Genomic DNA, 17120 nt, shown 5'->3' with positions numbered 1-17120 from the left:
CAGGCTCAGAGTGGTCGACACAGAGCCCGACGCGGGGCTCGAACTCACGAACCGAAAGATTGTGACCCAAGCTGAAGTCGGACACTTATGTGACTGAGCCATCCACAGGCACCCCAAGAAAGAATTCTTGAAGACGTCTTTGGTACAAAAAGGTGATTTTATTAAAGCTTGGGGTCAGGGCCCGTGGGCAGAAAGAGCTGCACTTCAAGTATTGGGGGTGACTGTTTTAGGGAGTCAGGGGAGATCGTCAGGAGGGAGTTTCCAAATAGACTTTCACAGGCTAAAGACTTACTGGCGGTCTAGCTATGGCCAAGCTAAAGTTGTTTTCTCCTCTAGCAAAGCATTAACATTAAGACAGTAGGGAGTTCCTGGACTTTAGGCCACTGATGGGATTGCCTTTTCCTTGTAAACGGACAGAGACTCTTTTTTGATTTTTGTCCTTTCCTGTTTTGGGGTAGGTGGGAGTGTCCAAGGAATATCACACAGATCCCATCTGATCTGCGGGGCAGGAAGGGGGGTGCTAGCTTGTGCTTCGGCCCTCAGTCTGTCTGATGCTCCCTCATCAGACCCCAGGACTGAACTTCAGTCTAGCACTCTTGTTCTGTCCCCAAAAACAACAAAGCCTTCTCATTGTCCATGGCTGGTGCCTGAAGCTACTCTAGGAGTCAGGACCTGAGCCTGGGCTTTAATTGGTTGAAAAAAAAAAAAAAAAACGTTAGCAGTTTTCTGAAAGTTTCGGGTTTTGTGGCTTTTAAAAGACTATCTCCGTAGTTTGTCTAGTTGGTAAATGCAAAGGCAACAGGTAGTTTTTGCCTGGCCCCACTTCCTTGATGGTGTGGTAACTGTGACCGTTTTTTACGACCTAAGAGCCGTCTGTCACCCTAACTGATGAGGGAGCATAAGGCAAGCTGGCAGGCTGCAACACCCCCCCTCCCTGCCAGGCGGGATACACGTGATACACCCTCCAGGCTGCCCAAGAAGGAAAGGGGAAAAACAAAGGGTTAACTGATAGATCACAGTCCTGCAGGACCTGAGTCTCCATCTATTGACAAGTATCTTAGTAAATCACCAGAAACAGGCAATCTTATCAATAGCCAAATCTCCAGAAACCTATAGACGCCATTTCCTCGAGCCCCAACATCACCTCTCCACGGTGATGTGGGGACAGAGGCAGGAGGGAATGGCAGATAGAACTAAATCTCCTTATACCCTGCAGCCCATTGACAAACGATTGAGGCCGGCAGAGCAAACGTTTCTAGGGGAACCCCCTGCTGTCTCAATGCTAATGCTTTGCTGGAGGGAAAACCACCCTAGTTTCTGGCCTCCACCATCCTGGGAATCTTCTTTAGCATATGAAAATCTCACTGGAAACTTCCCCTGGATTTTGCCTCCCCCAGTCTCTCTTCCTGGTCCCCGGGCAGCTCTTCCTGCTCACGGGGTCCTGTCCCCGAGCTTTAATAAAATCACCTTTTTGCACCAAAGACGTCTTCAAGAATTCTTTTTTGGCCGTGCGCTCTGGACCCCGTGAACCCCACTATCGCCCCCAAAACCTCATCACTAACTACCTACCACCTCTTCCGTCTGTTTCAGGCCTGTTGCTTGCCCTGACTATTGCTCCCAGTTTTCTGAGATTGTAAGAACCACACTAAAAAAGCTTCTTTCTCAACTGCTGCCCTTTGCTCTTTCCATAAAAGTCCACTTTGGCGTCAGAGAGGTTCTACTTTTGAAACCTTATCCAACCTGCTGTCTGTAATCATGGCAGCAACAGCTCTAGAGTCGAAAGCAGAAACCGTCGTTCCAAGCCCGCCCCACGGCAGATGGTCCCAGTGAATGTGGACACAATCAGAGGCTGTCTGTCGGTAACATCAACTACAGAACTCAGAAGCAGGAGGGACTTTAAAGACCTCGGTCCGAAGGCCTCGTTTTACAGAGAAATAAACGGAGGTTCAGAGCAGCTCAATAATTTTCCCCAGATTTGGGAGTACCCACTGGTATTAAAAATACGTACAGTACTTGGGTTTCTGGTCAAGATGGTTCAGGAAGTCCATACTTTGACATACTTCTTCTGCTTAAGTAATAATATGGTATAACATTAAAAAAAAGGGGGGGGGCACCTAGGTGACTCAGTTGGTTAAGCATCCAACCTCGGCTCAGGTCATGATCTCACAGTTCGTGGGTTCAAGCCCCGTGTCAGGCTCTGTGCTAATGGCTCAGAGCCTGGAGCCTGCTTCAGACTCTGTGTCTCCCTCCCTCTCTGACCCTCCCTGCGCTCTCTCTCTCTGTCTCTCAAAAATAAATATTTTAAAAATTTTTTGTTTTTTACATTTATTTTTGAGACACAGAGAGAGACAGAGTGTGGGGGGGTGGGGAGGGGCAGAGAGAGAGAGAGGGAGACACAGAATCCAAAGCAGGCTCCTGGCCCTGAGCTGCCAGCACAGTGCCCGATGCGGGGCTCAAACCCACGAGCCGAAGTCAGATGCTCCACTGACTGAGCCACCCAGGTGCCCCAAAAATAAATCAACATTTTTTAAAAATTAAAAAAAAAAAAAAAAAAAAAAAAAAGACAAGACAGAAGGTCTGAAACACAGACTACATATTCCATGAGCCGGAACAGAAGAGTAACACGGAGTAGCGAGATGGGCTGGCGCTCCCCAGGAAGCAGCAGAGGGGGCTCGGCTTGTAAGTTCTGAAATTTAATGGGGACCAAAAATGTTTCAAATGAGGTGAGAGATCAATGATTTGCTGCTTGAAAGCAGGGTCCTGGGCTTCAAAGGATGAACAAAAGTGCCGTACAACCACTCCTGGGAGACACAGCCCAAGAGGAAGGGGTGTGCCGTGGCCCACGGAGGGACGGTGGGCCACGCTGATGGCTAGGAGTGGCTTGGTGACACAGCCACCCCCCCAATATCGCGATAAGTGTGGCTTGGGATCAGGAATCGAGGTTGTGGCAACTGCGAAAACACTAGGCATGTCAAAGAGAGGACAGAAAGACTGGGAAGAGGAAAAGGCAGGCAGAAATAAACACAAGTTCCATGCTAAACAAGTGTGCCCACGACATTTCCAAAAAGAAATCTAACTAGGAAGAGAAAAATAAATACATACATAAAATAAAATCAACAGGGGGAACATGAATTCATTCAGGAGGAAATGAAAATTAATTTTAGGCCACAGGCTGACAAAGACTTAAAATAAATGTTCAGAATGGCCGAAGAGACAAACTGAAGATTAACCTTCAGTGTAAGAGAACAAAAAGAAGACAAAACAAAAATATGGAAATTAAAACAGGCAGATCTGAAAAAGAACCAATTAGAAGTACCGGAAAGTATTTTTAGTCATTGAAGTTTTTAAAAAGTAGTAATGAATTAAAAAAAAAAAAACCCAAAACACCTCACCAGATGGATGTGGTCAGAACCTCAGTTGGAAAGCAGTATCCACAGACAAAGGGTTAAAAAAGATAAAGCAAGCAGCAGCGAAGAGGCTTGGGGGATCAACTTACAGGTGAAGAGATTGAAAGGATCCAACAGAACATCTAACAGAAGTTCCAGTAGACGGGACGGAGAAAATGGCAGAGAAATAATATTTAAAGAAAGAAAAATCAAGATGGTTCCAGAACCAGAGAAAGACATGAGCTTTGAGGTCTACCCTCTCATACTGAACAAAGACAATTCCACACTTACAATTACACTTCATCGAGGGTAAAGAGAAAAATCTAAAAGCTACCAGAGCCTACAGATTAAAACAAACAAACAAAAAACAAGAAAAGGGTGGATAATCCAACAGAAAAAGGGGGAAAGACTTAAACAGGCACTTCGCCAAAGAAGCTGTGTAAATGGCCTTTGAAAAGCAGCCCAATCTCATCAGTTACCTGAGAAATGCGAATTAAAACCAGAATGAGATACCCCCCCCCCCCCCAAATAGTTAAAGTGAAAAAGATGGGCAATACCAAGCAGTATTGTCAGCCCAATGGCACTGTCACATGCTGTTGTTGGGGGTGTGGATTAGTACAACTCTTGTGGAAAAATGTTTAGCAGTCACTACCAAAAGTGAACCCAGACATACCCTATGACCTAGCAATTCCGCTCCTAATGGAATCTATACAGATTTAGAAATGCATATATATGTTCACCAAAGGCACAAGAATTTCAATGACAGCACTACGCTCCTAGCCACAAACTTGAAACAACCCTAATGTCCGTCAAGAGATAAATGGGTGACTTATGGTATATTCATATAATACAATACAATGAGAGTGAATGAACCACCATTCGTGATACATGAATGAGCCTCATAACATCGTGTCGATTGAAAGAAGCCACATACTAGAACAAAATGTTTACAAAACATTTATTTGATAAAGAATCTGTATTCAGAATCTGTAAAGAATCTTTATACATTTCAATAACTAGAAGACAGACAACCCACTGTTGGGCAAAATATTTGAACAGGCACTTTATCAAAGAAGAGACAGGAATGGTGGTGACCCTCTAAAAGACTTGGGGGCACCTGAATGGCTCAGATAAGCATCCGACTCTCTCGGTTTTGGCTCAGGTCACGATCTTGTGGTTTGAGACCCGTGTTTGGCTCTGTGCCGAGTGTGGACCCTGTTTGGGATTCTCTCTCTCCCTTTCTCTCTGCCCCTGCCCCACTTGCACCATCTCTGTCTCTCTCAAAATACATACATAAAAAGTTAAAAAAATAAAAGGCTTGGGAAAGAGAATCTGAGAAGATGGCAAATGGTGGCATAATGTTTTAGCTTTCTCCGACCGGTTGACTCCCATAAAAACAGAGCAACAAAGATTATAAAACCAACAGCCCACAGACAACATCCACAGTACAAGTTGATGAAGTAGCCCCAAGAGTTCCCCAAACTGAGAAGGGACACAGAGCCACACGGCCCATAACCATATAAGCGTCGTCTCCATGGGAACAGTGGGGTAGCTGATGGCATGGGGACTCACCCACAGGTACTCACTGAAAGTAGAGGGCCAGTACCCAAATGCAGCTGGGTTACCTTCAGCTCTGAAAGGACTTGAGCAGAGGCCCCGTGAACCCCTAAATGTCAGCTGCTGGTGCTCCCTTCTAGGAGATGGCCCCACTTTGAGGAGACTCTCCTGGGAATAAAAATCCATAGAAGGTAGAACGGGAGATAAAAGAGAAGGTCCAGATAAAAATGGGGGCTGGGACTGAATCAGGAGAGCTCACGAAGTGCAAAGGACAGCCCTTCTGACCAACCCCCCACCCTGTATACCCTGCCACCGCAGCCAAGGTGCAGGAAAATGAATTAGCAGATTATAGGAAGATCCCACACGTAAGTGCACAAGCTCCCATGTGAGGTCCATGCTGCTGGTCTGAAGGCTACACTTTAAAGTGATAACATGATCACTGAGAGATCAACTTTGGTGTTCAGGTCCTCAGATTGGGAAATATTTTCTAGCAATGCCTGTATGGAACAGGATTCTGACATAAAACCACCCGGTAGTCACGTGGTGTTTGCTCTAACCCACATTGTTCTTGCAATGGGAATGAATCCAAGAGGCACGTTTATATGATGGAGTGGGGCAGAGATCACTGACGGGGCGTAACCTATGCAACTTGCAGTAAATTCTCACCTTTTGCACCTCCCACCCCCTTAGAATTCTGCATCCCAGATACCTGGTAAAGCATCTGCCTGATGCCGCCGCTGAGGTGTGCTCAAAGAACCTGGCTTTATGGACTCAGAGGGTAAGTCATGAGAGGGAGGCCACAAGAGTCCATGTGAATGGCTGCTTTCCTGAATGAAGCAATGGAAGGGAAAAGAGTACGCAGTGTAATGATCATTCCCATTATTTTGGAACTGAAATTGACCTAGAATCTCCAACAGGGTCTGACTTGCTTGAAATACTACAGATACATGGAACACCCGGTGGCTCGGTCGGTTAGACGTCCGACTTCGGCTCAGGTTGTGATCGCACCGTTTGTGAGTTCGAGCCCCGCACTGGGCTCTGTGCTGACAGCTCAGAGCCTGGAGCCTGCTTCCGATTCTGTGTCTCCCTCTGTCTCTGCCCCTCCCCTGCTCACGCTGTGTCTCTCTCAAAAATAAACAAATTGAAATACCACAAATACGATTTTAAGGGATGGTCTGTGATGCAACAACTAACCCGCCCTTCGGAAAGCCTTCTCCACTAGGTGCGTGGTGCAGTCAGCTGAGCCTGGGGAGATGGAAGGAACCCATCGGCCTTGGGAAAGGTCATTTGAAAGGCTCTGATGACATTTTGTCTCCCTTGGGCTCAGCAGTTAGAGCCAACGGCTTCAGAGAAGGATAGAGGGAGGCAGCATTTTCATTGCACTGGTGAGCAGAATTAAGAGATTTATGTGGTATACAGAGTGCATGACTCAAACAATCTGCGCACCAAAGTGCCTCAGATGAACTTGGTCGAAATTCCATTCTTACCACTGATAGAACGACCACATCTGAATAGAGCTTCAAGTATTAAAACAAAAAACACGACGAAACAAAAAACCAGGCACTTTCATGCTCGACCTCATTTCTGCATCCGCAAAATGGATTTCACGCTGACTTCACAGTCCGTAACAGAGATTAAGTGGAATAACAGTAAAATACCTTCCAAAGTACGCGGTAGGGGTATTTCCCTTACCTGATGGTGACTATTAGTTTACACACTATTTTGTAGGAACCTTGTTAACACCAGGTACGTTGGGAATTACCTAATCTCTCATTACATTATGGCTCTGTACCACGAGATGATTTTTCTCTGAAGGCAAGCCTTGGCGGATCCGTTTGGGCAAATACTAACAAATACGTGCACCCCGATCTACAACAGTGCTTGTGAAATACTGAGGAACCAGAGCTTTTAGACCTGTCAAAGTAAACCGTTCTTTGAAGCTCTTGGAGGCAAGTCTCCCAGCTAGGCTTCTGTTTTTTCAAGAACGAGGTTGCTGACAGCCAGACTTGAAAAGCAAGTACAACTTAATCTCCTCCCTCCAGCAAGTGATGAGGCAAAAATCAGCACTACCTGTTTGGAAAAGCTGCACGGGGCTGGCTGTGCCAGCCCATTTCCCTCTCAGACAGCCCTGAAGACTTGGCAACCAGGCTAACACAGAATCCCAGCGGCTTCCGGCTCCTTATAGGTACCTGGGAGTCTCAGGCACTGGTCTCAGCGAGGAAAAGGCCCCAGGGCATTGCTTCTATCTGTCCCAAGCATCTCAATCTGTCCTCAGACTCTTTTCCAGGCATCTTAGCAGTGAAACGGCCAAAAAACCTCTGAAAGCCAATTGTTTTTTTCCCCACCAGGGAGAGAACTCAGGTAGGGGAAAGAGACTACAAAACCTTTAACTGTCTAAAAATAGTCAAGTCAGGAAACCGGGCTCTCCTTGTGATCCCCCCAAGGCAGAGAGTGACAGAATGTCAGGGAGCCGACACTGCAGACAGAAGAAAGAGCACTCTCCTGTCCGCGCCATCTCGGGAAGGCAAGGGAAAAGGGCAGACATCAGGAAGAGAACTAGTGGTCTGCCAGGGGAAGAGGGACCATGGCTAGGGCACTGCTAGTGTTCTTGCCATCTCCACGAAGACTGTGTCTCACCAATTAAAGAGAGCTTTCTCATCTGGAGGTATACAAAGACATACACTACCATCTGTAGAATTTGTATCAAAACTGGATTTTTTTCTTTAAAACAGAGTATCTGTTGAAAAAGTCTCCAAAAGCACCCATACTGTTAACGTTTGGTCAAAAGACAATCAGAACCAAGGTCGGCAGCACGAACTCTAAAGAAAAAAGCAGGTAGTATCCATAGGTTTCCACCCCAGCTTGATTTTCCATGTTAGCTATTTCAGAAATCCTGTACAATATCCTCATGGAATTTTCTCATGATACTAGGAGTATTATTGAATTTGGAAGGCTATCATTTTAGTGAACAAACATTTGTTCTCCCAGTACATCAAACAAAAGCGTGAACACGAACTGCTGGAGTCTAAATAATGGTTCAAAATCCGGGAAGAGATGGAAGGTGTTGAGTTGAGACTAGTTTTAGAATAAGATGAAGAATCCCTCTATCTTACAATGTATTACTTCAGTAATGACCAAACAGTTTGGTTTTTTTAGGTAAACTCTACAACTTGGAGATCAAGAGTCACATACTCCACCTCATACTGAGCCACAAGTTCCCCATATGGCTACAGCTCTAAAAATTAACGTCCTCCCAGGTTGCTAGATAGGATGCTCAAACTACAAATCTTTTCATTGGAACAACATGACTTTTTTTTTTTTTTTTTTGCTGTGGCATTTTCTCAAAAATACTATTACACACACACACACACACACACACACACACACACACACACACACACTAAAAGATAGCTTAACAGGATGTGAACGTGCTTAAGAGTGGCCAGAGCGGCTGGGTGAGTGGAGGGAAATGCTAAGGGAGTGGGAAGAATGGTTAGGAGGGAACGCAGTCATCTGGGAAGTAAGTTCCAGACAGCTACATATAGGCAAATTGTATGGTAATGCAAATATTTATTTTCAGCTTCCATTTGGCAGAAGACAGTCCGAATTCCAAGGATCATTAATGAACCACATGAAATACCCATCTTAGAGAAATATATTCTGAAAACTTACACTTACATCTTCTGGTTTGGTCGTATGTGTGGCTCCCAGATATTTAAGGGCACGCATCAGTTCTGCAGGTGACAAGAGGAAAGCAACCAAGGGAAGATACAAAAGTTGGTTGTGCCTGGAAAAAAACAGCTCTTATTTCTTTACAAGTTCAGTGCTGCCTTCAGTGTTAAGATGACGATCAGGATTATATGCAAAAATAGTATCAAGTGAATGATGACGGGCTGGAGAGCAGAAACCTCAAAATGATACCATGACTATAAAAAACAGTAAGTACAACGCACACATACATCAAGTTGTATATTAGACAGAAAAATGACTCATGGCCACAGCCTGTTATGAATCGACCAAAATGTCAGAACCAGCAGTCAGTAAATTTTGGCTTAACTCAGTGATTTGGTCACCTATTATGAATGAACTTGTTAGCCAAAGATAATTTTTCGATGTTCAACTTTTTACATATCCCATCCTGGAGAAGACCACTGGATTTTACCATAAAATTCTTCAGTTTCAGGCATATTCTAAATGGGAATAATAGCACCAGAATAAACACGATCTCTGTAGCATTAGCTAAACTGGACCACACTTACCTTCCAGCCTGAAGAATTCACTGTTAAGATGACTATATGGTCCTTTTAGCAATAAAATTAAACGATTCTTAACATGAGACCTTTAAACTTTCAGGAGAAAGTCTGTAAATCAAAAATTCTTTAGTCAATGTGTCAGACACCAAGTAAATGTTAAGGGCTTGTAGGATAAGCCCCTTGCAAGAACTACGTCCATTCTATTTTATATACTTATATTCTGAGTCTAGTGTACGTACATATAATGCGTACTCAAGTACTGATGTATTGACAATATTAACTTGTGACAAATAATCAGGATCGAGGAAAATCTTCAAGAGAAGACACGGCAGTTAAAGTAAATCCCTCATTCAAGAATGAGATGTACCATATGTCCTTTCACAGAAAATTGAGTCCCCGCAACAATACTGCAAGTTTCCATGAGTCAAGAATGGTGAGAATACTAAATTTTATGCTGGTTACCCGAGGCACAGAACACAAAAAAGACCTTAACTGTCCTTATTTAGATCTACAAACAGGATGATGGACATGAATGCTGGTTATAGTATTCTCTTCTTTGCCCATTTACCAAAAAAAAAAAAAAAAAAAAAGAGAGAGAGAGAACACCAGACCTTTGCAGGGACAATCAGAGGCATATTGGTGCACCAGCAGTATTTACCAGCTAATCATCTATTTTATGAACGTAATTCATTTGAGGATCAATCATCAACAGATGGTCTATGCAACTTCTTTTATAATTTCAGTACATAGTTGTGATACTTATCTAGATTTTTAAGAAAATGCATTTCCATTTCTCTTAAAGAAGTGGAAATTTACTTGAGGAAATTTCTATCAGAATAAAACTGCCTTATATTGCCTGATTTAGTCAAAGCTGCTTGAAACTCCAACTTTTTACCATCATTTACTGCCTGTATCAACACAGCAGAAAAGACCTGATAATAAAGTCACAAGAATTCTGTTTATTATTATAGCAAACACTTTCACAGCATCTGACAAAACTCAGAAGTATCTGAGAAATGGGTTCAGATCTATGAAACTAAGCCAGCCAGGATGAAATCTTTATGGGGGGTGGGGAGGGAAAGGGGGAGAATGGAAAAGCAATAAATAACCAAAAGATACATTTCACATAGAGGCAAAATATAAAAAGAGGCAAAGTGATAGAATGAAAAAACAAACAAACTGCGAAGCAACGGACTAAGAAACTTTGATTCTTTCCGTCTTACTCACTGCTAATGGTCCCCTTTGTCCCTCCACCGTTACAAATGCAGAGCAGCTAAGGTAGTAATTAAAGAATGGCCTCACAAGACTCACCAGGAGGTCAAAAGGAATTACTGAAAAAGTGTTCAGATACTTTATAAAATATCTATTTTATTATACTCTGTCTTCCTTCGGTGAAGGTGTCCTTTGAAAATCACACTCTATTTCTTAATATCATTTCAAATCCTTAACTAGAGAGGCTAGCTTCTTCCAGAGTGACGCTCCTGGGGCTCCGCCTGTTTTCCACGGCAGACGGATGACAGCAGAGCCGTGCCACCTGCGGGAAAGCGAAGGGCAGCACAACCGTGAAGTTAAGTTACGATCATCCCTGGGGCAGACGCTGTGACTCCAGCACCCTCAAGGATCACTGTGAAATCATATTCTGTGTCAGTGTGAGAGTTCTTCTACAAACAGGAAGAATCTAATTTCTGTCGACACGTGCAGTGCCGGCTATCTTTCCCAACAGACTTTTCCCCCGTAAGACAGCTGCCCCAGGAGAACCGCTGCTTACACATCCCTGTCCAGATTCAAAAAGAAACTCAACGTCTTTCTGTGAAAAGACAGCAATACACAAGTACTGGGAAAGCTTCCTGCAACCGCGGCTTGCCCAGCCACTCCAAGCGCGGGGTCACTCCCTGATGGACGGAAGATCCTGTCCAGTGACTCATAGCTCATCAGACGTGTTGTTCACCTTTGGTAATTCACACTCGTCACTGGCGCGACAGCTCTGGAGGAGGTCCCTGTAGTGCTCCTTGAGATCCTCATATAGGGAAGCAGTTTCCTGGGAGTGAGCCAATGGCAACACCTTTTCATTCAATAGCATCTGCACCCGGAACTCTTCTTTGGGAGTCTTCGCATTCTTACAATGGTAAAGCACAAACATGAGGTTCGAGGCATAGGGCACAATGTGGCCACTTCGGAACTTCCGATGCATCTGTTCCTTGTAATTGTAAGCCGTCAGGGGCTCCTTGTCTTTGAAGTAGCCCATGAGGGAGAGCAGTGGAAGAAGGGTCTCCGCGTGACCAAACTGCAGGACAACTGGAGAGGAAACTGGCTGAGACCTTGAAAGACAAATGGGGAAAAAATATGTGTATGTATTCATGTCGTGGAGGTAATATCTACAGTAGTGAGAAGGAGCACACAACGTTCTCACCTTTTCAAATCTTTATGTACAGACGCCAACAATATGGCTAAGGTTCTGTGTGGCTGAGAACTCAATGTTTTACACTCAGGGTTAAGTTCCCAGTTCAGGATCGCTGTGGTATTGCAAATCCACCTAAAACACTGCACACACGCTATTCTTTATATAGAGAGAAGAGAGTCTTTACTAGGAGATTAACGAACTTGAAGCAGATGTGGATTTCAAAAGTGTATGGCCCTTCCGTGAAGGAAACTGAGCACACTGGCCCTTAGTAAACACTGATTACTCCACGGAGGGCTTCTGAACGAACCTCAGGCGCTACCATATCTATATCTGGGAAATGGGGACAAGCAATACTCAGTCAAGGTCTTGGCTAAAACCTGTCTGAACAGTGAATGGTAACTCATGTACTCCTTCAATGTTTTATAAGACCTGCCTTGGGCACTACATTGGGAGAGAACCGCAAAGGGTAGAGAGACAACCTGTTCCAGCCGCCCTGCTGTGTTTGTGGCTGGAGTGGAGTCTGCACAGGGCCAGCAATACAACAGCTTTCCACACCATGAGCTAGGTCACCTTTTTTTACTGCAAGTTTTCTATGCCTTCTATGCCTTTTTTTGGTAAAGGCTTTTTTTTTTTTTTTTTTTTTAAATATATATACAGTAGCAAATGACTTAGTTTTCCCCCAACTTTAATAGAAAGAATGTAACTTTGCTCTTAAACAAAATGTGTAAATCTACTCAAACACACTGAGCCGTCTAATCGATTAGCCTGCCAGCCCCACACCAGATTACACACTTGGGGCACCAGGGTTTCCCAGTGGACAGCAGCATTTGAGCAGGTTTGGACCTTCATGATTCCCCACAAATTCAGACGGAACTAGAGAGCAGATCCCAAACCCAACGAAAACATTTACAAATAACAGTAGGGAAAGGTTTTCTCAGTGAATCACCAACAGCCTCAGACCTGAACATGATCAGTGTCCATGTGGAAAAGTGTGTTGAAAGAGCTCACACCTGGTGGGTGCTAAGAGAACTCACACCTGCAGGGTGCAGACAGAGCTCACATCTGGTGGGTACAGAGAGAGCTCACACCTGGTGGGTACAGAGAGAGCTCACATCTGGTGGGTACAGAGACAGCTCACACCTGGTGGGTGCAGAGAGAGCTCACTCCTGGAGGGTGCAGAAAGAACTCACACCTGGTAGGTACTGAGAGAGCTCACACCTGGTAGGTACTGAGAGAGTTCACACCTGCAGGGTGCAGAGAGAGCTCACACCTGGAGGGTGCAGAAAGAACTCACACCTGGTAGGTACTGAGAGAGCTCACACCTGGTAGGTACTGAGAGAGTTCATACCTGCAGGGTGCAGAGAGAGCTCACACCTGGAGAGTGCAGAAAGAACTCACACCTGGTGAGTACTGAGAGAGCTCACACCTGGAGGGTGCAGAAAGAATTCACACCTGGTGAGTACTGAGAGAGCTCACACCTCATAGGTACTGAGAGAGCTCACACCTACAGGGTGCAGAGAGAGCTCACACCTCGTAGGCACTGAGAGAGTTCACACCTGCAGGGTGCAGAGAGAGCTCACACCTGGAGGGTGCAGAAAGAACTCACACCTGGTGGGTACAGAGAGAGCTCACACCTGGAGGGTGCAGAAAGAACTCACACCTGGTGAGTACTGAGAGAGCTCACACCTGGTAGGTACTGAGAGAGTTCACACCTGCAGGGTGCAGAGAGCTCACTCCTGGAGGGTGCAGAAAGAGCTCACACCTGGAGGATGCAGAAAGAACTCACACCTGGTGAGTACTGAGAGAGCTCACACCTGGAGGGTGCAGAAAGAACTCACACCTGGTGAGTACTGAGAGAGCTCACACCTCATAGGTACTGAGAGAGCTCACACCTACAGGGTGCAGAGAGAGCTCACACCTCGTAGGCACTGAGAGAGTTCACACCTGCAGGGTGCAGAGAGAGCTCACACCTGGTGAGTACTGAGAGAGCTCACACCTGGAGGGTGCAGAAAGAACTCACACCTGGTGAGTACTGAGAGAGCTCACACCTGGTGAGTACTGAGAGAGCTCACACCTCGTAGGTACTGAGAGAGCTCACACCTACACAGTGCAGAGAGAGCTCACACCTCATAGGCACTGAGAGAGTTCACACCTGCAGGGTGCAGAGAGAGCTCACACCTGGAGGGTGCAGAGAGAGCTCACACCTGGTGAGTACTGAGAGAGCTCACACCTGGTGAGTACTGAGAGAGCTCACACCTGGTAGGTACTGAGAGGGCTCACACTTGGCGGGTGCAGAGAGGACCACAACGACCTCTCCCAGGGCTGGAGAAATCTAGCCACCGGGAACTCTCGAAACAGCCACTCCAAGGCCCCATTCTAGCCCAGAGGCTGCACACACTAGAAGCTGCTGGGAGGGAGTCAAGACTGAGTCGGACAGGGACAGCAAACACCAAAAAAAGCGCCAGTCGGATCAAGGTCAGGGCAGCAAACCAGAACCAGGAGATCTCAGAAAGCAACCTGCCATTTTCTGAACAGCACACACATATAGTACCAAAGAAGGGAGCCCCAGGAGGTTAAAGAAGCAACCTGACGTGAGCCACCTTCTAAATATTCAGAGAAACTAAATGCACATTAAAACGAGCGATAGAAAAGTAAATAGAAGAATAAGGAGCAGAAAAACATCACTACAAAAAATAAAAGTATACAGTACTAGAAATACTCAAAAAATACATAGAAACTGTAACATACTATTTCTCAATTATCCACTATTCTGAGATTAATATTCTCTAAAAGGGAATAAGCACTTCAAGAAGAGGGAGTTGGGGGGGAGTTACTCCCTCTTCTTAATTGGTGTATTTTTTAATTCAGTCATCTAAAGTATTTAAAGTCTGTATTTATTTCCAAGAAGCATCCCCTTAGGCCCAAAGTTACAAAGCACTATCATTTAGACCATAGTTATATTTGGTTTCATCTACGTAACTAGTTTTGAATTTTGCATTATTTGTCAGTCTTTAAAGATTGGGTGGATCTCAGATTCTTAAAAATCCACAGATTTTTGGCTCCTCTTGAAAACCTAAAAGACCTGACAACATATGCTCCCATAAGGCAATAATTAGCTGAAAAGGAATAAGGGTTACTCCGGAGAGGACATATATACCCACTGCCCAGGACATCTATCACTGCACACTGTCTAACCAAGATGGATTCATTCATTACTTACCTGGTGCCTTTATACATCTGAATAAATGCAAGCCAAAGCTAATACCACTGTCATAATGTAAATATAATGGAACTTAATAGTAATACATAATAAAGTAAGTTATGTAAAAATACAGTTGACCCTTGAACAATGCAGGAGTTAGGGGTACCAAACCTCTGTGCTGTCGAAAATCTGTGTACCGGAGCACCTGGGTGGCTCAGTCGGTTAAGCATCCGACTTCCTCTCAGGTCATGCTCTCACGGTTTGTGAGTTCGAGCCCCGCGTCAGGCTCTGTGCTGACAGCTCAGAGCCTGCAGCCTGCTTTGGATTCTGTGTCGCCTTCTCTCTCTGCCCCTCCCCCACTTGTGCTCTGTCTCTATCAATAATAAATAAATGTATTAAAATAAATTAAAAAAAATCTGTGTACCACTTTTTGACTTCCAAAAACTTATCTACTAGCTTCCTGTTGATTGGAAGCCTTTTTGATGATAACATAAACAGTTAACTGTTTATCATAGACTACTGATTGACTGTATATAATACATTGACTGGAAGCTTTTCTGATAACATAAACAGTTGACTGCTGTTTTTTATAATATGCTATTGACTGTATATAATACATGTAACACATTTTGCATGTTACAGTGTATATATACATAATGCAATATATTACATATTTTGTACATTATATGCATTACACGCTGTATTCTCACAGTAGAGAAAAGAAAATGTTAAGAAGGTCCTAAGAAAGAGAAATTACATTCACAGTACTACACTGCATTTATTGAAAAAACAAACAAACAAACAAACAAAAAACAACGCCCATATAAGTGAACCCACCCAGTTTAAATCTGTTGTTGTTTGAGGGTCACCTGCTCTGGTTTACGTTTTAAGTCATCTAGTACAAGGAAGCAACTGCAAAGCCAGGACAGGCTCTCATCCTGATGCTCCACTGCCATTATCTACAGGATCCATCAGGATGGGAAGAGGTCAGGAAGGATCGCAGCAATACCTCCAGAGTCCTGCAGAAACACCAGTCAGCAACTCTCCTCTCTTCCCCACTGAGGAACTCCAACAAATGTAAGACAATATACGATACAGAATTTTCTAGTTTCAACAAATTACAGCAATATTATCAATGAACTATTTTACATTCTTTTTCGCTATCAAGTCTTCAATATGCAGTGTGTACTTCATGCTCACAGCACCTCTCCATACAGACCAGCCCCATTTTCAAGTGCCGAATGAACGAGCACGTGTGGCTCGTGACTACTGCGTAGAACTGTATACAGCATACCCACATAGGAGTATATGACAGACAGTGGTGACGACACAGCCCCATATACTTGGACTCAAAAGTCAATCAGATAAAGAGAAAATGGAAAGAAAGGTATGAGACAAATAACAAGCACATGTACAAAAAAATGCGTGCTAGGGAAAGGGAAGAAACCAACACAGCTATGTACAAATCATGAGTCCAAAGTCACAGTAATGACATCCAAGCTGCAGAAAAAATTAAATTTAGGTTGTGACCCACATGTAAGTTTTAAACCTGAAGGCTCTTTATGTAGAAAGAGCAATCAAACTTCGTTTTCTGTTTTGACTTGCTTTACTGCCAGTTATGTGTTAAAATCAGCTATTTTTTAGAAGAAAGTTGAGGAAAACCATGCTTTGAAAATACTCAGGAATTTTATGGGAAATCAAGTTAGTTTATATATTAGATTTACACAGGGAGCTCTGTTAACAAAAATTAATGTCTTCTGCCATTTGATAAGTCTAAATTAAAAAAAAATGTTTTACATTTATTGCAGCATTATTTATAGTGGCCAAGATAAGGAAGCAGCCCAAGCGTCCATTCACAGATGAATGGATAAAGAGGTGTTCTATACGTGTGGTATATACACACTATGGAATATTACTCAGCCATAAAAAAGGACCCATTTGCAACAATGTGGATGGACCTAGAGGGTATTATGTTAAATGAAATTTAAGAAACAAATGAACAAACGGGAAATAAAAGAGACAAAAAACCCCAGACTCTCGAATACAGACAACAAACTGGTGGTTGCCAGGGGGGAGGTATGCGTGTGATAGATAAAGTAGATTAAGAGGTACAAACTTCCAGTTACAAAATAAATAGGTCACAGAGATGAAAAGTACAGCATAGAGAACATAATCGGTAAGGTAACGCTGTTGGGTGACAGATGGTGGCTATACTTATGGTGACCACTGAATAAGGTACAGAACTGTTGAATTATTACATTGTACACCTGGAACGAATATAACACGGTATATTAATCATACTTCAATAAAAAAGTATTCCA

At 44.0% G+C, this 17120-nt stretch overlaps 1 protein-coding gene across 1 annotated transcript in view; it reads right to left on the bottom strand.

The window, feature by feature from the left end:
* Nucleotides 1–8496: 8496 nt before the first annotated feature.
* Nucleotides 8497–17120, bottom strand: part of MINPP1 (multiple inositol-polyphosphate phosphatase 1) — a 50711-nt gene continuing 42087 nt past the window's right edge. The window contains exon 5 of the mRNA XM_045437174.1: nt 8497–11514. Within this exon, the coding sequence (XP_045293130.1) occupies nt 11118–11514 (397 nt within the window). The 3' untranslated portion in view covers nt 8497–11117. The remainder of the gene's footprint in view (nt 11515–17120) is intronic.

The sequence above is a fragment of the Leopardus geoffroyi genome, chromosome D2, assembly GCF_018350155.1.
Source record: "Leopardus geoffroyi isolate Oge1 chromosome D2, O.geoffroyi_Oge1_pat1.0, whole genome shotgun sequence".
NCBI lineage: Eukaryota > Metazoa > Chordata > Mammalia > Carnivora > Felidae > Leopardus > Leopardus geoffroyi.
The sequence above is the reverse complement of the archived record's forward strand: the minus strand, read 5'-3'. Positions and strand labels throughout refer to the sequence as shown.